The 24,945-nt window shown below is 45.4% G+C and overlaps 1 protein-coding gene across 1 annotated transcript in view; it reads left to right on the top strand.

The window, feature by feature from the left end:
• The window catches only part of PIGB (phosphatidylinositol glycan anchor biosynthesis class B), a 225,461-nt gene that overhangs the window by 30,410 nt on the left and 170,106 nt on the right, over window positions 1–24,945 (top strand). The window contains exons 2-4 of the mRNA XM_085644142.1: window positions 5,415–5,550; window positions 9,790–9,907; window positions 10,470–10,574. Of these exons, the coding sequence (XP_085500268.1) occupies window positions 5,415–5,550; window positions 9,790–9,907; window positions 10,470–10,574 (359 nt within the window). The remainder of the gene's footprint in view (window positions 1–5,414; window positions 5,551–9,789; window positions 9,908–10,469; window positions 10,575–24,945) is intronic.

Below are 24,945 nucleotides of genomic sequence, written 5' to 3'. Positions count from 1 at the left end.
CCTGTAATGGCCGAACAACTTCAGATAATCCCTCAAGGCCTACGTTTAACAAGCCAGGGCGGGAGGCTAGACTCGACTACATTTTTCTCCAATGTAAGGAGTGGAATAGAGTTTTGGACTTTGAGGTGCTCTCCAGGGGGGAGAGCGATCATAATCCCTTGATACTGGATGTATCTCTATCTGGTTTGTGTCCCGGTGACCCACGCTCAGTACCCAAATCTCCGATATCGAACAAAGCTACTCTGACTAACAATAAACGCAGAGTCAAATGGGCTAAATTGGCCGGTAATCAAGGAGAACTCTCCCAAGTTTATGTGAGGGCTGGACGTGCACTAGACGATGTTCTAAATCTTATGGAGCACCACTCTTCCCCTGATTACTGCTCAAAACTGGCTGAGGTTAATAAAGAGCTATTCTCCACCTTAGCTGATATATTCAATCCAACTGTTCCCTGTACTAAAAAGACCTGTAGACGGTCCCAATGGTATAACAGGGCTTGTCGATCGGCTAAAAGTGATTTGCTGGATGCAATAAAAAAGAAAGCCAACAGGGAGGATATACAACAAAACAGACGTAACTATAGGATTTTAATACACCATGCCAAACTTGAATGGGCAACAGAAAATTGGGACAGGTTAACATCTGCCCTCCAGTGCAGAGACTCACGGAGATTCTGGTTGATTGTGTCCACTGGCGCAACGGAACCCGTCTCAGCAGTAAATCCTAATATTGCCCCTGAAATCTGGGAAGAACATTTTGGCACTCTCTACAGGGGGGATCCCCCTTCACTCGAATTTATCCGCTGTGATGCCAAGCACGGTGATTTTACCCTGAGCGAGGTCCAACGTGCTATATCCCTGCTTCCTGCGGGCAAAGCTCCCGGTCTGGACGGGGTTCCTGGTGATCTGTACAAACACGAACCCAGAGTCTGGGCCCCTTATCTTACTGCATTATTTAATGCAATTCTCGGAGGTATGCCAATTCCCTCTACATGGTTGGGTGCAGAAGTTGTCCCTATTTTCAAAAAAGGGTCCCCTTTGCTCCCTGGTAACTACAGACCCATCAGTCTGATAGATGTTGCCCAGAAACTTTTCTCAAGGCTGATCTTAGACCATCTCATGGACTGGATGGAGGAATTTGAGATCCTGAGCCCCTACCAGGCTGGATTCAGAAAGAGCGTCTCAACAACTGATCAGATCTTAAGATTATGCATGCTCTTTTGGAAGACAATCAGGGTGGAGGGGGGCTCACTATATACTATCTTTGTTGACTTGCGTGCGGCCTTTGACCTGGTCCCACGCACAAAACTTTGGTCTGTGTTGCAGGAACTAGGCCTCCCACCACCTCTTTTGCAGATTATAGTGCGTCTTCACACTAATAATTTTGCAAAGGTCAGATGTGGGACACAAGGTGGCCTATCAGCTAGCTTCTCCGTTGAAAGGGGGGTACGGCAGGGCTGTGTCCTGGCACCGACCCTGTTTTGCCTCTACGTAAATGGACTCATCTCCCACCTGAAGGAAGTACCAAATCGCGACGCTCCACGACTCGCTGGTATAGATATCTCAGCTATTATGTTTGCTGATGATACCTTGTTACTTGCCAAGACACCTATGGGTGCCCAACGAGTCTTGGATGGTTTCGCCTCCTTTTGTGCTGATCGAGGGCTAGAAATCAACACGGCCAAAACAAAATTTATGATCTTTAATCCTCCTAGGTCAACCCGCCCCAATCCTGTTATCCATGGTACCAGTATTGAGAGAGTTCACACGTTTGAGTATTTGGGACTGACCCTGAACGAAAAGATGACATGGACCCACCATCAGATAAAATCTAATTTAAAGCTATCTCAAAAGGTGGGGGGCATCTTGAATTTATGGAAAAAATCCATGATACATCCTATAGGCTCGCCACTCGAAATTTATAAATTGCAGGCGCGTGGCGCAGTAATATACGGTGGTGAATTGTGGGGCAACAACTGCGCCCATGATATTGTTGTAACGGAAAACAAGTTCCTACGGAACTTGGCCGCTTTACCGCCGAGTACACCACTTCTTCCCCTAAGGCTTGATTTGGGACTAAGACCAATAAAGGAAGAATTAGGTGTGAAGCCCCTTACTTTCTGGAGACGACTCTGGACAACCCCCGAACTCTTGAGTTATCGTTGTGAGTTCATGGAGCTTTACCAACATACAGCCCTACGTAAAATTCCATGGCTCAAGTATATAAAGGACGAATTATCGGGGTTGGGCCTATCGGCCCTGTGGGCAAATCCTCAAGAGGCATGCAGTTCTATATCCCGTAAAGACTTGGTTGCTCTATATTATGACCGAAATCTGACTGTTTCTCTAGCAACTAACACTCTGGGGCCTATGTCTTCTACCTTTCTAACAGTGAAGGACTATTACAAGTTAGAGACAGTTTTGGATGACATTAATCCCATCGGTTTTAGGAAATTATTCCTCCAATGGAGATACAATGCATTACCAATTAGAGCCCTTACCAGTAGTTGGCACCCACCTACTCCCAAAAATTGTCCAGCCTGTACTAATGACCAGGAGAATGAGATTCATTTAATGTTTTTTTGTCCATCTTATCTGAAATCAAGGAAAAAGTGGATTATTCCCATCTGCAGAAATTGGGGTTTCAGGCACCACTTGGATGCCTACCGATTGTTGAAATCTGACTTATCTCCCCCTACTGTATTTGCTGTCAGCAAGTATTTATCTGCCGTATGGAATATCAGAAGAACTTTTTTGATGATTTGAAATCTTAATTGTATCATATGTGGTTCTTATTTCCGATAGATATTTCTCTAGATGATGTAACCTTTTCACCCTAGAAGTTTGTTTATTTGTGGAAAATTTGGTTGTACTTGTATTGTATTTCTTTTATGACTTTTCTTAGTCGAAATAAAGATTAAAGAAGAAGAAGAACAATAACAACATGGATGAAAAGAAATAGACACAACTAAAGAGAAATCCGGCACCAATTTATAAAAATGGAGGGTATTTTTATCTTAATTTAGACACTAAAACGAACAAAATAGCATACATATAATTGTAGTTATAGATTTTTAAATCAATATCAAATCAGTGCAGTAAAATATATAGACAAAATAACATTGCGGTCAATGGCAAAATCCACTAGTGACAATCTGTCACTTGCAACCCTTATAGGGTTAACGTCCTGGGGGATCAGGCCACAACAGTCCGATAACTTTTACCTAGCCCGTGGAGTCCGTGTGCAGAGTTGTTTTGGCTGTCCTTGGTGATGAACAGGAGCTGCGGGTGGTGCTATTTTTACCACTTAAACGGTGCTGCAAGAAATAAAATGCAAAAACACAACAGGTACACAGCTGCTGAAGTCGGATGATGGTTGCATGGTGTTCTCTGTAGCTGCAGCGTTGACTGTGCGGCCGGTTTCTGGATTGGTGACCAACAAGCCTTGGCAGTGGTAAAGCACAGCGGAAAGCTTCTGGAACTTCACTGGGTCCCGCAGAGTAACATAGCGGCCTGAAACTTTAGGATAGGTTAGACTACAACTCCCACAATGCACTGGACCACTTCAGTAGTGTCCAGGTTTAGCCGAGGACGAGGGTCGTTCACTCAGTTCTAAGTCTGTTGCCTCAGGGGCAAAGTATCTCTCTTTTGCTTGTGCTTTTGGAAAAATTCCTGTTGTCGTTAGAACAGGGCTCCTCTTGGTCCTTCTTTGAAGTAGGTTGTCCAGATTTGAGGTTCTGGTGTCAGAGGGGTCCCTTAAACCCTAGATTAAGGGGAGTTAGGAGTGTGGGTGTTAGCCAATGGGCAGCTAGTCCCTGCTGCGTGTCCGCCCCTGAGGTGACCACATCCGGTGGTGTATGTCACCTTTTCTACCCAGAACCCACTATTTCTGCCCTCCTAAAGATGGCAGAATTCAATTTTAGGTGTACAGACCAGGCTGCCCACCCTGGGTATGGCGGGCCTCCCAGAGGGGAGGTGGGCACTACCTCATGTATAGCTTATTTCCCGTCTTGCCTGGGTGCAAGTGCACCTGGGGCAAGGGTAGGGCTGTTTCCTCCTCAGGAGGAGAGTCCAGATGCATATCAGAGATCGTGCAGTCTTTGAAATTCAATGCTCTGATGCGTGACCACCTCCCTTCCCAGTCTTTTGTTTCTGACTCCTGTGAGTAATCACACTGCCTGGCAGGAGGTCAAAATCCTGTCTTGGCGACAGTAGGCTCAGGAAAGCGTGGCTGGATAGCCAGGACACATTGAAACTGGGGGCAACCAGGGGACAACTTCTTGGGTACCGCCTGGCTGCATGCCACGTCACCCAGGTCATAAGAATCATGTCCGGCGTGAGAAGGCACGTTGTTTGATAACAAACATAACATTTTAGTGGTACCATAGGGGAGCTGTCATTTGGCAGCCAATGTTATTCTATTGGACCACTAATACATATAGTAATTTCCAATGGGAACGCTACTATACGGGCATATAGGCTTGCACGTATATGTCAACACCTTTAGTAAAAATGCAGCCTGCCTCCTGGACTGAAGAGGCCTACCTTAGTGGTGCTTTACATACATTAAAGGTTGTGTAGGTGACTGTGCCACAAATGGCGAGGATACAGTAGAGTTCGAGCAGGTTGCACTGCTCCTGCAGACTGCAGTGGCAGGCCTTCTGTCAGTAGTTTGCTTGGGTCAGTCACAGTGGCAAAAATGTGTGCTGCAGCCCTGGGGCCTATCTTTCTAACAATGCCTTGGGTACCCCTGGTACCATATACTAGGGACCTATAAGGGGTAAAGTCTTTGCCAATTTGGGATCACCAAGAAGAACATAACAGTTTTAGGAGAGAGCACAGACACTGGGGATTGAGCAGCAGACTCCAGTGCACTATCAGTCATAACCTTTAGTATTTGGAGCAAAAATTGGGTGGTGCCATACAAGCAGGGACACTTTTCCTACAACAGTGTAAACACAACCTAGCTTTGTGTAAGTCCAATTTGTGATGTGTTTAATATGCAGGGAAAACAGCTCTCACAACTGTTCATATGTTGTTAAATAATGCACAGACCTGACATTGTCCCAGAGAATTATGGACTATGAAAATACTTCCTTCTGTGAAATAATAATGGCCAAACGTAAAATATGTGACTAACTGAACATTGTAATGATTTTGCAAGTAGTTGAAGGAGTTTCGTGACCATATACTGTGGATGTAATTAAAAAATGCATTTTCTTTTAAGGTCCTAGAAATTCCAGTTCAGTTCCAATACTTTTGTAATATAATAATCACTGCCCCTTCACAGCACTTCCATGCTAATATCCAACAGTGCTGTAATGTCTGAAATGTTCCATACGTGGGATACCCACATTTCTGCAATTAAAGCAGATTTAGAAACGTAAAATAATAATTTCTGTTTTGTTTCCACAGGTCTTTTTGGTGAAAACGTGTATCTAGTCTTGCTGGCCATAGCTTTCCGAATAATTAATTGTTTTTTAGTGCAAACAAGTTTTGTCCCAGATGAATACTGGCAGTCACTAGAAGTTGCACATCACATGGTGTTTGAATATCCTTTTGATTTTGGCTCTATCATAAGCTGTATTATGGCCTTCAGTGTTGACCTTGGATTCCAGACAGTTTGCAGAGATAAACCAGAAACAAATGTGTATTTGCATGATCTGCTTTTGCTCGAGGATGCAAGTATATTTTGGGATTGATCAGAGTGGCACCTCATTAGGTTTCCTTTTAGAAAGAGGTCTCGCAAACAAGAAATTCTAACTGGTATAATTGTGTATTTGACCTGGAAGCTGTCCAGTCATTTCCCAAACTTCTAACTTGTGTAAATCTATGCAAGAGAGGTATAATGTTTACTTGGTGAATTGTAACGGAGAAAGGTACTCCGTGACTATGGAGTGGGATCTGAGCTGTACTATCAAGATTGCTACAAAGAGTTACTAAAGTACATACAGTGTGCCAGGACACTATGCTGCAGCACCTGCGAAATTCAACAAAACAATTTATGAATGAATTAAATTAAATAACTTACTAAGGATCTGAGTCATGATGGGGGCAACGCATTCAACAAAGAAAGGTACGACTTGCTATGCCCTAGTTGATATCATTAGGTCTTAAGATGTCGGAGAATTAGGGGGTACTAAGACAGCTTGCTCTTTCTGTTGCCTGGCTTGTTTGAAAATGTTTGTGGAAACAGCTCATTGCAACTTTATGTATTTCACAGAATTATTACATTTTAGCACAGTAAAGGCTTTCTTAAATACCTTCATGTTCAAATATATACTAATAACCTGTTTGGAATTTGCAGTAAAATCAGATTTGTAATGAAAATATTGTTTGACCTGTTTGTAGTTTGGACGCTTATACGTTTACTAATAAGCAGTCACATTCACCCATGCGCAATAGCATATTTGTTGGAACCATCAGATAACTCTGATCAAAACTTAAAAAGCCAGGTCTTGGGTTTCTGCATGAACTCTGCATTTTGATCATTCTCTTCTCTCCAGTGGAAGGCTGTCGCCACTGAAAAGCGAAAACTCAGTCACTTTGACAAGGTTTCATTTTTTTTTGTTTTTTGTACCTTTAGAACAAAAGCTTTGGAAAAGCACAAAGGAAAAGCAAAAGAATAATTGCCAAATAAAGAGAGGACTTTTGTCAAAAATAACTTTAAAACTGATACAAAGGAATGGAAAAGATAGGGAAAGTAGCACTGTCCAAGATGATAGTCTTACCTAGATTCCTCTGTTGGTTTGCAAATGTGCCAGTTGTCGTTCCAAGCTGATTCTTCAAAACGCTGAACTCTTAGCTTGTTAGATTCTATATGGTGGGGCGGCAGACATAAAATTGCTCTGTCTGTATGCTCAAGTTGCCATCTACAGAGGGAGGCCTCAATGTGCCTGATTTCAAAACCTACTAAATGGCGTCCCAACTGCAATGGTACTCCTGATGGTGCGGTGACAGGGAGGGGGGTGAAAAGGATCTCTGCTTCTCTTATTTGACCCTCTTCCCGCTGCACTGACTAATGGTCAAATCCATATGCTTTTGAAGTCCCAGCTGCTGACACCGGATCAACACTGCAGGAAGAGTTGGTTGCCCGATACCGGGACCACGTGGGCCTACACACCGGCCTTCCTGTTGTGGTGGTAAGCCGAATTCAAGCAGATTGCGACCAGGTCGAGTATGCCATTCTGGCAGGACGCAGAATACATTATTTGAGCGTCACCAGCTTAGATAATTGAGGAAGAAAGTAAATTTGAGGGCCACCAGTGGGACATTGTTTAACATTTGTTAAGTGTGACCAAGCACGCAGCCTTACTGGAAGAGGCCGTGATGAAATTGGCATATGCACTAATTGATAATATACCTTCAAATATCACTCTCAGTGATCAACTGTGTTGTATATGAAGATGCAAGAGCCTAAGAATGAAATGCTTCCATATCAATGTCCTGTTTTTTTAAATAATATTACTACGGTGGTAATTATGACCATCTGTGTTTTTGTCATTAAGGGTTGGCCAGTGTTCTTTATTCCTCTTCTGAATGAATTTTTGATCATGCTCTACATTGTATCTGTGAATACGACCTGAGGTAGTTATCTTGAGCTACTGGTTTGTACGTGCAGGCTGGACCGAAAAAATATATCAAAAATGAGCATTGTCACTCAGAATTAGAAGCACAGTGGTCTTTAGGAAATACGCTCCAAATATTTACTGCCTTAGACATGCTTCTTTCACTAAGAGTTCAAATATTATATCAATTATCTCTGTTGCGTCTATTGTAATTTATTTGACTCCGATTATAGTTATTTTCACCTCTTCAAATTCTGTCTTGTTTGACATCCAATGTTGTTGTGTTGGTTCTCAAAGCCCCTGCTCGCACCTTTTAGTCTATAATGTCCTTTGGTAAACCGTTTTCTATTTTATGTAGATTTGTTAGGGTGCCAAAATGTCTTTGTCCAGTTTTATCTTGTGGTAATGGCTCTAAACATCCTCTCTATAGAAACTTCCTTTGCTCGGTGGGTATATAGTTGCATGTTTGATGCAATGAAGATGACTATATTTTAAAATTCCATCCACCAATTTGCATTTATTTTGCATTTTTATTTTTATAGTGGGTTGACTTGTAAGAGTAGTCATATGATGAAGGCAGTAGTCCTACTTTAATTTCTCATTACCCATTAATCAAAAGTCAGAACGTGAGCAACTTTTGAATTCATGAATAGATATGCCCACTTTTACAATTATTATTATTTAGAAATGTAAAGCGCGGCTATCACCCAAAGGGCATCTTGGGACTGGTAAATCTTCAAAGAGATGTCCAGCATTTGTTGGGAATGAGTTATCTTTTCATGCATTTATCTATTTCCAGGGGTACAGTCAAGTTTTCAGGTCCTTCCTGAAGCTCAGCAGGTTTGTGTTGGTTCTAAGGGAGCGAGGACATTTATTCTAGAGACGTGCACATTGTACCTGAAAGGTTCTGCCTCCCACTCTTGTTTTCTTAAAGGGGAATGTAGACAGGAGGGCATCCTGGAAGGACCTTAAAGTTCTAGAGGATTCATATAATTTAGTCATTTGCTGAAGGGCTATAGGTCCTGTGCCATTTACTGCTCTATGGTGATGCATAGTGCTTTAAACATGCACCTTTCATTTACTGGCATCCACTGTAGTTTGTGTAGTGTTTCTGAGGCTGAGTCCCTTCTCCCTTTATTTAGCGCTAGGTTAGCTGCCAACACCTGGATCCTCTGGAGCCGTTGGAGGAGGTAATCGGGGCTACATAGTAACAGGGAGTTGCAGTAGTCTAATCTATTTACGATTGAAGGTTGTATCACCAGTTTTCTATAATGTTGAGGGAATAAAGGGACTACTTTCTTTAAAGTTCTGAAGAATCCATGACAGGTTGCTACTGTTTTGCTGATGTGGGCTTCCTTTGAGAGTTTATTATCAATTTGGATTCTTAAGTCACGTAACGGTTTCGATGTATTAGGACAATATTATGAGAGCCATACTAAAATCTAAGAGGATATTTTTCTTCACTCTATTCAAGAGCAGGAAGAGTTTTGAAGTGTTGGAACTCTGCTGATCAACATTTGGCTTTGAGGAGTGGTCAGAAAGGGAAAGGCACTCTTTCCCTTTCAAAATTGTTCTTTCCTGCCACAGGGGCCAATCCAGACCATAATTTCTTGTTTTGGTACTCGTGGTGTACAATTTAGAAGACAGATAAGCGAGAGATCTCTTGATATCCTTCATTTCATTTAGGGCCAGTATTGCAGATATATTCGATAGCTTTGCATCTGGTGTTTATCTGATTTGTAATAGAAAGAAGCTAGATAAATGGATTAGGCTTTACGGTATACATATACTATGTGAACTGGTTTATGGTAACGATCAAAGTCTGAAAGAATCACTTTTCTTTTTTTTTTGTTGCTTTGATAATTTATACTTTGTGTCAAACCAGGCTAGGGTTTTATCCCTCCTTAAATTGCTTTTATAGGCTCTTGCTAATGTTTTTTGAATAATGTTTTGAGATTATTTATTGAAGGACTAGTAAAGACACATTATTTTAATTTTCAGTCTTCTTTGCCAGTGTGAAAACTGAAAAGGTGAAACATGTTCTGCATGTCAAGGAAAAAAACCACTGCATTTGTATTTGGATGGAGGCAACTGTGCGTTTTTAACAGTTTCACATGGTACTGCAGAAAATGGGCGTGTACTCGAAACTGGTATATTGGCTGTAAAATTGAACTTTTTAAGCATGTTTAATTCCTTGAGATTTCTCTCCTTAACAATCTTACTTATGGTTACTTAACCTGGGAATGGATTGAAGGATTACGAGGCTACTCTTACCCATTGTTCTTTGCAAGCATCTATAAAGCTCTACAGCTGCTAAACAAGGATGACGTCCAGCTGCTGGTGAGTAGGTTGATGCACCAGATAGGAGTACCCCATTATTACTTTTATTTATAAGCCTCTCAGAAACTTGTATTTTATTGGTAGGAGAGTAAATCGCTCTATGTTCAAGGTGCACTTTTACATTTTTTTTATTGAAAGCTTTAAAGGTAAGCTAACATCAGCAGATGCAAAACCCCTGGCTACTGGTAACTTAGACCCATGACTGTGTACATTTAATCAACTCATTGCTAGGGGTGACCCTTGAAAGCTTTACAGCTACATTGGAGCAAAGGATGTTATAACCATGTTAGAGCATACCGCCACCACATATCTATTTGTAACACTCCAATGTCACCTGTGAAGTGAGCTTGCTTAATAGCTTCAGTTGATTGTTTTACAATTAATACATCATTTGCGAGGCCCGGCATTATTAATCACCAAAAACATATTTGTAGAGCACGTCTTTGAAAAAGGTGGCATTTGACACGTGAAAGAGTACAGTTGTTCTCACCCTAATTGAAACAAACTCTGATTTTATGATAACGTCACGTCCTTGTTATACCAGTCTGTTTTTCTTGTGCAGATTTGGATACCTCGACTAGTACAAGCTACTCTTTCGGCTATAGCAGATGTAAAGATTTACTCACTACTGAAGCAGTTGGAAAATGCAGAAGTGGCAAAGTGGGTGGTAAGTGTGTTACTGGGCCCTGTTTGGATGCCATTCACCATACTTCTTGGGGAAAAAACATCTTGGAAAAGTACATTTATTGTTGCCTATTGTTCAACTTTCAGTTTCTAATTAATTGCTCCATGCTTTTTAGCACTCCCTAAAGTTCTACCCAGTACTTTTCTACACCCTTCCATTACGCCCCTGCCTTACCTGGATTTTTCCTCCATGCACTGTGTATTCAATGTGCACTTAAAAAAAATATATATTTTAATTTGTTTATTTGTGCATATACAACACAGCAGGATGCCAACTCGCACCCCGAACAATCCCAAACATTGGGCGGTGGGACTCAGTGCAGCAGCTCCATCTGTACATATAAGACATTTTTCTGATACCTCCATAACTACAGCCATAGACATTTTTTTAACTTTTTCAATTGCATTTTTTTACCGCATAAACAATTATATCAGCCTTATCCATTTCAACACTATTCCAGCGTACAATTACTGTTAAGTATTAACATACAAGAGAGGCTTCGAAGCACCCCAACAAGCTTCCTCTTAACTGGTCCCGGAGATGGGAGCCACTGCAGCTGTGCCCCTGGATCTGACACACCCCACTGGGGTCCTAAAAGTCTCTCCAAAGGTCTCACATCCTGTTGAATTTCCAAGAGCACCCATTTGCTTTGTACATGGTGCGTTCACTAGTTCATTCCAGCAGTACAAAGTGCCAAGCCTGAGACCTTTCCACTCCTCCATCGCCGGCGATGTTACTCCTGGAGGCCATGAGAGCTGCACTACAGAACAACAGAGTGTATTTAGGCTTGAGGGCTGACAGAAATTATTTTACTCACTCTACTTTACAAAATCGCTGTTCTGCTGCTATTTTTTATTGTGATTTAATGTTTGTTGAATTTTAAATGTGGAAAGTTTTATCTTGCTAAATTTGCACACTCGTTGAGGAAAGGGAAAGGGAAAGGGAAATGGAACCTGGGGCACTTTAATTCTGTATATTTCGTTGTTGTGAGCGCTTTCCTCACTTCCGGCGGGACAGAGCCAGGGGCCATTTTCATTCGAAGGCGCTCTAGTCTCTGAACCACCGGCACTATTAAAATGCACGCTGCGCGTTCGCGCAGCGGGCGTGCCGAAGGCGCGCCTAAGGCAAGCCCGTCTGCGCCTGTCAGCAGCTCGTCGGGAGCCGGGGCCAGTTATGCTGCCCATTTCAGGGGGGATGATTCCTGCCGCCGGTCCTATTCACGTGAGTTTCTCACTCAGATGCGGGGGCCCTGCTGTAACTCGCAGTTCCTCCCTAACCTTTATGGGACTCGAGATTCCGTGTGTGGGGCCTGTGGCTTTCGCCTTGAGTTGGGTTCTACGGCTGGCACTAAAATACCTCACTCCCCTGTCATTTCGGCGGCGCTTCTCAACGTGCGCTCTCTGAAAAAACATCACTCAGAGGTGTTTGAGCTCCTGGACGATGAATCTCTGGATTTTTTATTTGTCACGGAGACATGGCTTGACAATTCCTCCGACCCAATCATCACCTTGGCTATCCCTCCGGGGTACAAAATCAGCAGAGTGGATCGTACTACAGGGAGAGGTGGGGGGCTGGCTGTTATTTTCAAAGAGAGGTGGGCGCTGGATAAGTGCTCTCTCAGCACGTGGGACGGCTGTGAAGTCTTGAATTTTAATATCCGCTGCTCGGCCCACTTTTCTCTTGGTGGGTCCTTGATTTATCGTCCGCCGGGAGTGGCCCATGCTTTCCTTCAGGCCTGTGTGGAGGCGGTCTCTATGAGAGCTCTACAGTTCTCCCATTATGTGATTCTAGGCGATATCAATATTCATCTTGATCAAAATAACTCTAAGGACACACGTGATTTTCTCAATATTTGCCTATCAGCACAGCTTTCTCAATGGGTCGATCAGGCTACTCATCTTGGTGGCCATATTCTGGATCCTATCCTTTCCAATTTCCCTATCTCAATTAAAGCTCCGGTCCCCTGGTCTGATCATTATCTAATTAGCTTTTCATGGGTGGTGACCCCGCCAAGTGTCAGTCCAATGGTCGGTCACAAACCAGCATTCAAGAAGGTTGACCCTTCACTTTTTGCCAAGGAGCTGGCGGCCAACAGGCCGCTTCTGCCACAAGATCTTGATCAGTGTCTTGCTGCTTTTTCCAACTGCCTTTTGGGCTCTTGGGCGGCAGTTGCCATACCTACTTTAGCCAGACAATCAAGGGCTTCCCCCTCCAAACCATGGTTTTCGGAGGATCTGCGTCTCCTCAAGCAGGGCTGTAAGAAACTGGAGCGCTTTTGGCGTCTCAGCAACTACTGCCCGGCAGTAAAGGTGCAGCTCAGGCAGGGTCAGAAAACCTACTATAAAGCGATCTCTTCTGCTAAAAGGGCGTTCTTTGCCACTCGGATCGATCAAGCCCAGAACTACGCTAAGGAAATTTTTTCTATTGTCCAAAGTTTCATGTCCCCTGTGGCGCAGAGCTGTATTTTACCGGCAACCACTGCGTGGTGTGAGACGCTCTCTACATTCTTTCGGGACAAGATTCTAAAGGTTCAAGGCAGCTTCTCTGCCCCGGTTGTCTCTATTGGGCCCGTGGCTTCTCCTGTCCCTTCAGGCTCCACTCCTGTTGCTTTGCCTACCACTCATTTCCTGTCTAAGTTCTCTCCGGTCGATCTCTCATGCACTTTGAGAATTCTTCAAGGGCTTAAGTCTGGTTCTCCCGACGATCCATGCTCAGCAAGACTTCTGGCTTCGGTGGCAGAGACGGTGAATGAGGAAGTCAATTCCATCATTAATCTATCTTTGCAGGATGGCAGGGTCCCTAGTTGTTGGAAGCAGGCTGAAATTCTCCCCCTTCTGAAGAAATCTACTCTCGATCCTTCCGTACCGGGAAACTATAGACCTATTTCTCTCCTACCGAGTCTGTCTAAGGTTTGTGAGAAAATAGTGAACAGACAGCTCTCGGAGTTTGTCGAGAGTGCGGGTCTTCTTCACCCTGCCCAATCTGGATTCCGCCCCTCCTTCAGTACGGAAGGTGCTCTTTTGGAAATTTCAGAAGCCATTCGGGAGTGTTTAGACGCCGGCGGGAAGGCCGCCCTTGTGCTGCTTGACTTGTCGGCGGCCTTTGATACTGTTCCCCATTCACTGCTGCTTGACAGGCTTTCGATGATTGGTGTGTCGGGCGCGGTTTGGGGCTGGATCAAATCCTTTTTGGACGGCCAATACCAGCAAGTCTGGATATCCCCGGTGGCCTCTTCACCTCTTCAAGTTGGCACGGGTGTTTCCCAGGGTTCGTCCCTTAGCCCCCTCTTGTTCAACATCTACCTTACTCCGCTGGTTTTTCTAGCGGAGGAGTTGGGGGCTAAGGTTATTGCCTACGCCGACGATACGCAACTTCTGTTCACTTGGGACAAACAAGGGTCCTCGGTGGCCCCTGTGCAGAGGTGTCTTTCCTCGGTCTTTGAATGGTTGGCGTCGGCACATTTAAAATGCAATGAGGATAAATCCGAGGTTCTGATGTTCTGCGACTTCCCCTCAGGTTTCAGAGAGTCTATCTGGCCTCCTGAGTTCCCACCGCCTGTTTCCAACAGTCAGACCGCAAAGAACCTGGGCATCTATTTTGACAGTAATCTTTCCTTCTCCAGTCAGATTAAGCGTCTGACAGGTTGCTGTTTTGGTCTTCTCAGAACTCTGAGAAAATTCCTTCCGTTGCTGCCTCAAGCGGCTAGGGAATCAGTGGTCCGGGCACTCATTCTGTCCCGTCTGGACTATGCCAATGCCCTCTATGCTGGGCTCCCAGCTTACGCTCTCAATAAGCTTCAAGTGACCCAGAACGCGGCTGTTCGCATGCTGGGCGGGCTGGGTCCTAGGCAGAATGTCCATGGCAACCGTCGCTCCCTTCATTGGCTTCCAGTCAGGGCCCGGATAGCTTTCAAATCTCTCACCATAGCCCATTGCGCCCTACATAGGATGGGGCCGGGCTACTTACAGAAACGCTTCTCGTTTTATGTGCCGGGGAGACACTTGAGGTCTTCTTCCCTGAGGCTGATGAAGGTACCTTGCTTCCAGCGTCATCGTCTAGGTGGTGCTTCCCTGGCCGTGTCTGCCGCCCGTGCTTGGAATGCGCTCCCCCTTTCACTCCGAATTGTTGAAGAAACTGGGGTTTTTAAAAAACTGCTAAAAACGTACCTCTTTTCGTAGAGCTGGGTCTTTGTTCTGTCTTCTTTTGAGCCGCGCCGGGACACTCTTTGAGTATCTGTGCGCCTAATAAAAGTAAATAACATAACATAACATTTATGTAGTGTCTCTTCCCCCATATTCTCAGTGTGGTGGGTATCGGGTGAGGTGGAGCAAAGTGACAGGTTTTCTTTGGTGGCTGTTGAGATAGGTTGGCCCACCCATGTTCCGAATGGTTGCAGCCTGGGGCATTCCGACAGGGTGTGTAACAATGTCCCAGCTTGCCCACATCTCTACCGGCGTTTGTGATTGTCTGCTTCCCCATAGGGAGGAGCCTGGTTCTAGTATATAATGCCTGGTGCAGTATTTTTAATTGCCCAAGTCTTAACCTGGTTCTTATCTCAGATTGACTTGCGTGACAGCACTCTTTCCCCATTCTTCGTCCTCTAAGGTACGATCCCAAATTCATGCCCCGATTTGTCCCTTAATACATCCATGGACGGCTGACTGTTATTTTTTAATGTCTTATATATTTTATGAGACCGCGTGTTTGTGTAGAGCGGTTGATAGCAGTCAATACTTGAGCAGTGACTCGTCAGCCACCTCTTGCATCCCTCAATAATCTAATGGAAGTATTGATTATCTACTAATTCATACCGTCTTTGCATCTTGTCAAAAGAGGAGTCCCTGTTTTCCCCAGATGTCTCCTAGTTCTGCTAGCCCTAGCATGTCCCTTTGCTTTCTTCCTTCTAGTTTTTACTGGTCCTCAAGGACAAGACCGAATTTTCAGAAGTAACCAGCCTACTTCGGGAGGTCACGGGTAGTGGACACTCAACTGCAGACCTTTGTCATGGCGTGGAGTTAACAGATCTGTGGAGGGATGAACACCAGACGGATAGACAATACTACAATGCTTCCGGCATCATCAGCTGCACGTCTAGACTGGACTACTTTTTTGGTTCTCCAAACACGGGGGGATGGGTTCAGGACAAATGATACCTGCCTAGGGGAATCCCAGACAGCTCTCCCATATAGCACGTGAATAACACAGCACGCTTCTCGGAGATGAACTGGTTGGAAATCAGACCCCTGGGAGATAACTGACTGGCATACAAGAAGCTTGCTAACGGCTAACACAGAAATATATTTCAAGTAGAATGTGGAATCAATAGGGAAAAAAGCAAGGCTGTAATCAGGAGCTGTTTTATATCCCACATAACTAGAAAAAGTAGAAAGACTTAAAGAAGTAACAGAACTAGAAACCAGGCTAATGGACTGGGAGGCGGAGTATATCCAGGAGCCCTACCCTGAGCTAATGCACCCACCCGCTATAGCCATGGACCAGGGAGGACTGGTAGAAGGGGGTGGCTTTCTACTTTTTTTCCTTCTCTTGTTTAGTCTTTCCTTACTTGTTCTCCACTTCCCTTTTATCATTTCTGTCTCAAGTTTGTTCCTTATCTACAGTGCTTCTTTCCTTTCCTGTTCCTCTTTTTTCCTTTCCTGTTCCTCTCCTGTCTTCTACTCTCCTCTTCTTTCCCTTTCATTTCTTATTTCCTTTTCTTCCTGCCTTCAGGTTTCTTTCTTTTCATTTCATTTCTTATTTCCTTTTCTTCTTACCTTCAATCTTTCTTTCTTTTCATGTCTTTCTTTTTTTTTTTCTTGCCTTCAGTCTTTCTTTTCATCTCTTCTTTCTTAATCTCCTTCCTTCCTTCCTCCCACTTCTTTCTCCTTTCCCCTTCTTTCCTTTTTTCTACTTCCTTCTTTCTACTTCCTTCTTTCTACTTCCTTCTTTCTTTCGCCTTTTCTCCTTCTTCTTTGCTCTCTCCCTTACTTCCTTCTTGCACCCTTCCTTTCTTCATTCTTCTCTTTTGTTCGTTCTCTTCTTTTAGGGCTCGGCTAGAAAGCGCTTGCTCTTTCTCTTTGAAATATGTATACTTTGAGACATGTATATACTTTGTGGGCTTCAGCCTACCCATAGGCTTCCCATTTGCTGGCTCCATCATCTCTCTCCTATTCTTTCTTCCCATTTGTCCATGGCATGCATTTGTCATGCCTCTTCCTGTGTTTAGCCGTCCCCGAGAGCAGGGAACAAGTACTATATCAATTCACTGGTCACCATTTGAGTATCTGTTGTAAGAACTACAGTTTTTTTTCTTGAAAAGCAATTCACACGATTGGTACAGTTTTCACTTGCTTGTAGCTCTGCTCTGTCTCCTTAAGCAGGCCTGTAAATTTTGTTCTTATTTCGTCACATTTGCTGAGCATTCAAAGACCAAGATCAAATGCCAGATGCTGTTTTGAGAGGGCACCTGTTCTGTGCCCCCACGCACTCCCTCATTGCTGCTTGTTTTCATTGATTTCTCTGTAGGCTCCCTTGCGCACCCTCCTCCATGGACCATGTGGCCATTTAAAAGGGGGTGACCAGCTAGCAGGCGTTCCTGTGTTGCATTACTTCTCGGCGCATATCATATGCATGACGCTAACACTGTTTTACCAGGTGTCTGATCCTCTGGATTGTATGCTCTGCAGAAGGTACAATGCAGAATGGTAGTGGCATATAAACCGACCTTTCCAATTTATACCACTTTGAATTCTATCTTCCATTTACTATTCGACAAAGGTAAAGTTAGAAGACCGTGCTCTCTACTGTTACAGTACACCTATCGCTTTTGGGCCGAGCTTCCTATTCAATTCAATTCAATATCTTTATTCTCGGTCATTTAGACCATCAAAGATAAAAATACATTACATTTTGTTTTTTTAAAAAGAAAACTTTGAAAGTTAACAATGTTTTAAGCAAATTCAATCACTCAATAACCTTCAAAAATTTCATGATTCAAAACATTAAAAAACATTAAAAGAATCATAGAAGATACACCAATGTCTTAAAACTTTAAACAGAGGCCCCCGCTTTTAAAATGCGAGATCGAACATACCGCATGGCCATTAAATACTTTGATAGTGCAAAAACGATCAGGGTGACAGATCAGTTTTGAGGATTCTAAACGCCGGCAAATATTTCCTAAAGCCCATGTTTTTAAGAATAGGTAAAAGCCAGTATCTCCTCGCTCTTTGGTAAGCTTTGCAAAAGAGAACCACATGTAGGTCATTCTCATGAGGGTATGTGCAGGCAGGACACTGCTCTACCCCCGAGGGCCTGGACCAAGAACTCGTGAAGGCCCTCAAAGGGAGAGATCCGTATCTCCATTGTAGGTATAATTTTCTTGCTAGCACAGGACCCATTCCATCCAATACACTTTCCATTTGGTAGGAGTCTTTCAGTTGTATAAATATGTGGGTCAATGATCCCATCCGTGTATTAACTATACCATTTGTCAGCTTCGACTGATAATAGAATTGTGAAAGTGCCTTTCTAGAGGTCCTCTTGCATGAGTTAGCAGGGTCGATCCATAGTTCGGAAAGACCTAGGCTTTCACATGTACTCCTTATATATTTTAACCAAGGAATATTAGAAATATTTGGTAAAGCCATAAACTCTTGGAGCTCTCTTCTGTAATCATCAAGATCCTGGCTACTCCATATTCTTCGCCAAAAGGCCAGGGGCTTCAGCCCTAGCTCCTCGGCAATTGGCCTTAGACCTAAGTCCAATTTCAGGGGAAGCAATGGGGTACTCGAAGGAAGGGCCACTAACTGCCTGAGAAACCTGTTCTCAGTTGTTGTTAAATTATCTGCAGATACATGGCCCCAAAGCTCCGCCCCATATACGACTGAGCCCCGAGCTTGTGATTTGTAAATCTGTATCATAGGGCCCAGTGGGCGGTATATAGATTTACCCGCCATTCTTAGAATTCCCCCCGTCTTCTGTGATAATTTCAAATTTGCCTTAGTCAAATGAGTCCCCCATGTCATTTTCTCATTCATGGTAACCCCCAAATATTCAAATGTGGAAACCCTCTCCAATCGCACCTTGCCTAGGAGAGGGTTTGGACGTGTTGAAGGTGTTGGGTTCAAAATCATGAACTTTGTCTTAGAGGCGTTGATTTCTAGACCCCTCTCAGTACAAAATTTCAGAAACCCGTCCACTATCCTTTGGATTCCCATGGGGGATTTGGAGAGCAGCAGGGTGTCATCTGCAAACATTACAGCAGGCACCCTGCTGCCGTTCAATTTGGGAGCGTCAATGTCTTTTAACCTGGACAAATGGGCGATTACCCCGTTGACAAAGAGGCAGAACAGGGTAGGTGCTAATACACATCCCTGCCTCAACCCCTGTCAACGGGGAATCTTTCTGTTAAGCCCCCCATCCGGCCACACCTGACCTGCGCAAAATTGTCCTGATGTAATTTAATCAGTATAGCCAGGATGTCTGGCGGGACTCCCATGTCGCCCAGGACGTTCCAAAGTTTTGATCTAGGCACCAGGTCGAAGGCAGCCCGTAAATCCACGAATACCGTGTACAGGCTGCCCCCTTCCAAAAGCGCCGTCCTCCAATAAATAAGACTAAGGCGAAAAATTTGATCGGTAGTGGATACCCCCTTTCTAAACCCAGCCTGGTAAGGGCTCATAGTAGCGGTCTCCTCTATCCAATTCTGCAGACGGTCTAGAATAAGCCTCCCAAAGAGTTTTTGCGACACATCTATCAAGCTGATGGGTCTGTAGTTGGATGGGAGCAGAGGCGAGCCTTTCTTAAAGATCGGAACCACCTCTGCGCCCAGCCAGGTACGAGGCACATCCATGCCCTTAAGAATCGCATTAAATAGCGCCAAAAAATAGGGGGCCCATATATCTGGCTCCTGTTTGAAGAGATCACCTGGGAGACCATCCAAACCAGGTGCCTTTCCCGCTGACAAGCCGGACTTCCCTTATGGTGAATGGTTCCCCTTCCTTGCAATTATGGGCCGACGGGATAGTAATGCAACTGCCGTGGCCTGGCATCTCTGAATACAGAGACTGGAAGTGCTCCTGCCAGGTCTTAGAAGAAATATTTGGCTCTATTGCCGAAACAAGTTCCTCGGAGCCTGAGTTGACAATTCTCCAGAACTTCCGCGAGTCCATGGAGGCTAGAGCACTGGCAAGTTCTTCCCATTTGTTCTGATCCCAGTCAATCTTAGCGTTAGTAATTAGCTTCTTGTATTCACGTCTCTTGTTTTGGATCTCCGACCTGCTATTGCGGTTCTTGATACTCGACAAGAGATCTCTCCTTGCCCTACGGCACGCCGCATTGTACCAGGTGCACTGATTCCTTCCTCTTCCCCTCCTTGGACCATTATTAAATAGATCCAAAGATAGGGTCTTTACAAGTTCTTCATGGAGCAGCCAAGTTTGTTTGTTATTGGCCCCTGTACTAGGTTCAATACTCAAAAGCGCCATTTTTTCCAAAATGGGAATGAAGCTATTATAAAGCCGAGGCAGTTTATCTGCACATGTTATTATTTTTTCCCACTTAATTCTTCTCCTATTGTTTTCTAGAACCAGGTCAGGGTGTGTCTTATGAAGTTCTGCTTCCCCACAGCCCCGACCGGGGAGGAGAAAGTCCAATTCTAGGGCGTTATGGTCGCTGTCTTCTCTGTCGGTGACCCTGAAATCAATGACATGCGACCATGAAGGTAGTTGCACTAAGATGTAATCAAGTCTTGATTCCCTGCCCTTCCGATTAAATGTAGGTTTGCTCGGGATATCAGACTTGGCTCGCCCATTGCAAGCCCTAACTCCATGTCTCAAGGTTAGGGCAGTAATCTGTACTGCCAGCGGGGTCCAGGCTTTTGGCGAAATGGATTCTATCGGTGGTACTTGCCATCTTGCCTCTTCCTCTAGACTTGCCCCATCTAAAAGACCTGGTAGGGGTTCATAATGTGAATTCAAATCCCCACCCACTACAAATGGGAACCCCGTGGGCAGTTCAGCTAAGAGATCTGTAAGTTTATCAATGGTAGGGGATTCCTGCGAGGTGGCTACCGGTCTCGAGTAGACGTTCACCACCGCTAATCTGCAGCAGTAGGACCATTCCAATAAAACCACTAGTATATCTTCTGAGACCACTGGAAAGCGCGTAGCTTTGCATCCCAAATGTGCTGCGACCCATGTTTCAAGACCACCTGATGGGCGCCCCCTTCCCCCCCATTTAGCGGGAATAGAGAATACTGCGAAGCCCTGCCTCGCATGCTCCTCTCTCTCCCAGGTTTCCTGAAACATACAAAGGTCTTTGGAATCAATGTATTCAGTCCATTCATTGCAATCGGACTTATTTCCCAAACCCGCCACATTCCACGATAATATTTTTAGTGGCAGGGGCCTATCACCCCAGGTGGTGTTAAGGGTGCAAACATTCCCTTTATCATTAGTCATAATCTCTATGTGTGACAGGGGGATACTTGTTTCCTCCTTTGCATTCTGGGATGTATTACTGATGGAATTGCTCAGGGGCACATAGTGTTCCAGGTCGATGGGGTACTCTGTTTCTTGATTTGTTTCATCCTCAGTCTCCTGTGCTACAGAATTAGACTTCCCACTGGAGTCTGTGGGCAGTCAATCGACCATGTCTAGAATGCTATAGCTATTCCAGGTTGGAAGATAGAATTGCTGGTGGGGTCTCCAGGAAGGATGATTATGCTCGCCTACATCCCAGTTGCCTCCTTTCCCGTGGTAAATTTCCCAACCCTCTTCAGCCATGTTGGAGGTATGATGGGCTAGCTCCTCTCTTCGAAGGTTGGGTGATACTCTCCAACCTCTAGGTGGACCCCCGCCCAATCTCTCTGGGTATGAGTGCACTGTGTTGATTTCGGGATACCCTTGATGTTGTCTACTGGGGTGATGGAAAACTCCCCTTTTTTTTTTGGACTCCCCACCCAACCGATCTTTGTATCTGAGTCCCCCAAGTCTCACCTTCCCTGTCGTATGTTAGAGGGGGGTAGAAAAAGGAGAGGGGTAGGGATTGAATGGTAGTCCCCTCTTCGTTGGCGGCCCATCCACAAATATAACGGACTGTCTTTTGATCTTTGAAGTTAACTATAACGCAGTCACCGTTAATAGATTTGGTTAGACTGCCCAGCCACGGAACCCTTCGTACCATAAGAACGGGGCTTGATATACCTTCAGGAAGTGGTCTGTAGGTACATAACCAATTAATCACCTTGTTTTTAAGGGAGGCAGTGGATTCTTTGGAGGAAGCATTCAGTTCCGGTGCCCCTACCAGAACAACAGTATATGGGGCTGCCTCTGGAAGGAGGTTTATTGGTCCAGGGTTTGGCCTCTTACTCGCTCCCTCTGCCATTGGCTCCACATTATTCAATGAGTCAGTAGGGACGGAGTTACATTGCCCAATTTGGTCTGCCCTAATTGAAGGGGGAGATAGATGGTTGAGCTGGTCCGTGTGATTTTTTTTGAGCATCTGCCCTCGGTTTGGTATAGATATTTGTGGGCAAGGTGGGTAATGCCTGCTGTGTTGTATGTGTGGCGCTTTTAGCCCGATTAATAGGCTGGGAGGGACCTATTTTTGAACCCTGTCGGGACCCTTTGTTCCACCCTTGCTGGCTGTTTTCAAGCTGTCAGCTAGTTGGACTGTAGATTTTTCAATGACCACTAACCTAGCTTCCATTTTTATTAGCCTTTCCTCCAGTGGACTGAGGAGGTTTCTTATAAGGGTACCTATATCTGCAAGGGTGATATCCTCCTCAATAGGCTCAAATAAATTTAACTCGGGTTGGTTACTTGTCTCCCCTGGTGGATTGGAGCAGATGGCCCCAGCTCTATCCAATGGGAATTTTCCCTATCATTCAGACCAGAGCTTCTTGTTATCGGGTTTGTGCAAGGTTTTGTGGTAGTTGGTTTGCGCACACCCTTGGTCTTGGGTCCTCCGCTCTTTTTGGGGATGGCTCCTTCCCTAATCCCCTTTCGCTTATTCACTTTAGCGACTCTGGAGTTGGTGTTGTCAGTGTCTGGCGTGGGATTTAAATTAATAGATATGGGGTGGGGTTGAGCAGGCGGGAGAGTTAGCATGCTAAAATCAGCACAATCACTAGGATCCTTTCTGTATCTGAGAAGTACAATTTGATATATCCAGGGACCCAGAAAGATTATTCATGCCATCCACCCCTGTGTCCAACACAATAAGTTCAGAGCTTACCACAGGAGATTTTGCCTGGGCCAAGGGGCCCATAGACGATCTCCGCACCCAGTCCAGCTCTTGGGATATTCGTCTTTCCAGGAGCGTGATGTCCTCAATTAGCAGTGACCCGGCTTTCACAAAGTATTTATCCAGTGTACCCTTAGATGTAGGTGCAACAGCCGTGGCACTTTTGCTTCTTGTTTCGATTGACGACATCTTTGCAGGGAAGTGCCGGTAGCGATCCTCTATGTCCAACAATGGACTGGGGGGTCCAGAGGGGATGGCCCAGGCCCGACCTCTCCCGTCCTCTAACGGCCTCAAACGGCCCGCTCTTTGCCCGGTCTTCGCCCCGAGCGTCGTCCCGCGCGCGTACCGCTAGCGCGCCAGCACGCAGGCTATCATATGCTCCGGGGGACGGCATGGGCGTGGCCGGGAAGAGTGACCAGGTGAGCTGAGTTCAGGGAGCGCAATGCTCCGTGGTCCTCGCAGTCCCGTTCGTGTCGATGTCTGCTGCCTGCCCCCAAATTACAGCATAGCGTCCTGTGGGATGCGGGAGCACCAGAGGGTCACACACGCCCAGCACACCAGCCCGGTTTTTATAGAATTGTGGCCGGCGAGCGGCTCCCGCGCAGCAGGGGCCGCGAGGCGCTGTGGTAGAAGGAGGTGCCAAACGGGAAGAGTGACCAGGTGAGCTGAGTTCAGGGAGCGCAATGCTCCGTGGTCCTCGCAGTCCCGTTCGTGTCGATGTCTGCTGCCTGCCCCCAAATTACAGCATAGCGTCCTGTGAGATGCGGGAGCACCAGAGGGTCACACTGGGAATCTGTAAATTGCGGCAGCATGTGATTTAAATGGAATACGCCTCTCTAACAGCCGAAAGTAGGGCGTATCTTCCGTGAACGAAGCGGACAGGACCGCTTCAAACGCTCTCACCGCTAGAGCCTCAGTCCCACGATTCTCTACTAGAACAAATCGGGTGAAAGGAATTATGCACCATATTCCTATTCAGAATGTAAATAAAAACATCTTGCCCACACGATTTAAGTGGATGTAATTAGTTTAAGTTCCTTTCTTTTATGCTGCTGGACAGGAAGAAGTGACATATTGAGAACAAGCATTGGCATAGCCAATAGGTCTCGCCTTTGGGACCTTATAAGTGTTTAGCCATGCAACAGTTGATGTTGTTGCACCAAGGATATTGTGCTGCATAACTAAATACTTATAAGGTCCCAAAAGACACGCCGGAGACGTGCTGACACTGTGAGGCTGCAATAAGGCTCCTGAAGCTCGACTCCCTCCAGCTTGGGGATTTGATTGTCGAACTTGGTCGTCCTCTGCCTCTTGCTCGCAGTGAGTGATTCCACGAGGGGAGAACCGGGGCAACGAGGCCTGCCTGACCTCAAAATGGCACCTGCCCGCTGAAACGCCTCCGCAATCCTGTCACGACGACAACAAAGGGGATGTGGTGAGCTAGACACCCTCTCACCTGTATATGTCTCCCCTGATTTCTCTGTAAGCACCCGGCTGATGGTGCCTTTGTGCCAGTGTGATAAGCAAGTTGCTTGACTCTAAGATGGCCCCCAATATGTAATCTGCTAACAGCAGGGCCTATATTGCACCGGGTTGATTGGGGGGCTGGGGCCCTCCTCCTGGTGCCAATCCTCGGAAGGGATCACTACCTGCCTGGGAGGAGCACTTCGCTCTGTCCCTATGCCACCAAAAAAGGCGACAAATAAAGTATCTTGCTACTTTGCGACCGCTGACAAGGCTTCTGGCTCCGAACAGGCGAAGATCATGGCCCTCACCAGGAAGGACCTGGTGGCTTCCTTAAGAGACTTTAAAAACTGAACTATGCCAAGAAATAAAGCAGGATATCCGCGCCACGATGGATCAGTTGAAGGCCGATCTCACAGAGAGGATGGCGACCCTCAGACAAGATGTAGACGCGGTGGGTGCCAGGGTGTTGGAGGTGGAGGAACGGACACAGGACCTCGGGGCTCGCTCAAGCAAGGTGCACAACACCCAGCAGAATCTTCAGTCCCAACTCCAGCAAGTGCTCCTGAAGGCGGAGGACTTGGAGAACAGATCCTGTAGGGAGAACATGCGTATCCAAGACCTGGAAGATGGCACGGAAGGG

The sequence above is a fragment of the Triturus cristatus genome, chromosome 3_1, assembly GCF_964204655.1.
Source record: "Triturus cristatus chromosome 3_1, aTriCri1.1, whole genome shotgun sequence".
In the NCBI taxonomy this organism is placed as follows: domain Eukaryota; kingdom Metazoa; phylum Chordata; class Amphibia; order Caudata; family Salamandridae; genus Triturus; species Triturus cristatus.
The sequence above is the reverse complement of the archived record's forward strand: the minus strand, read 5'-3'. Positions and strand labels throughout refer to the sequence as shown.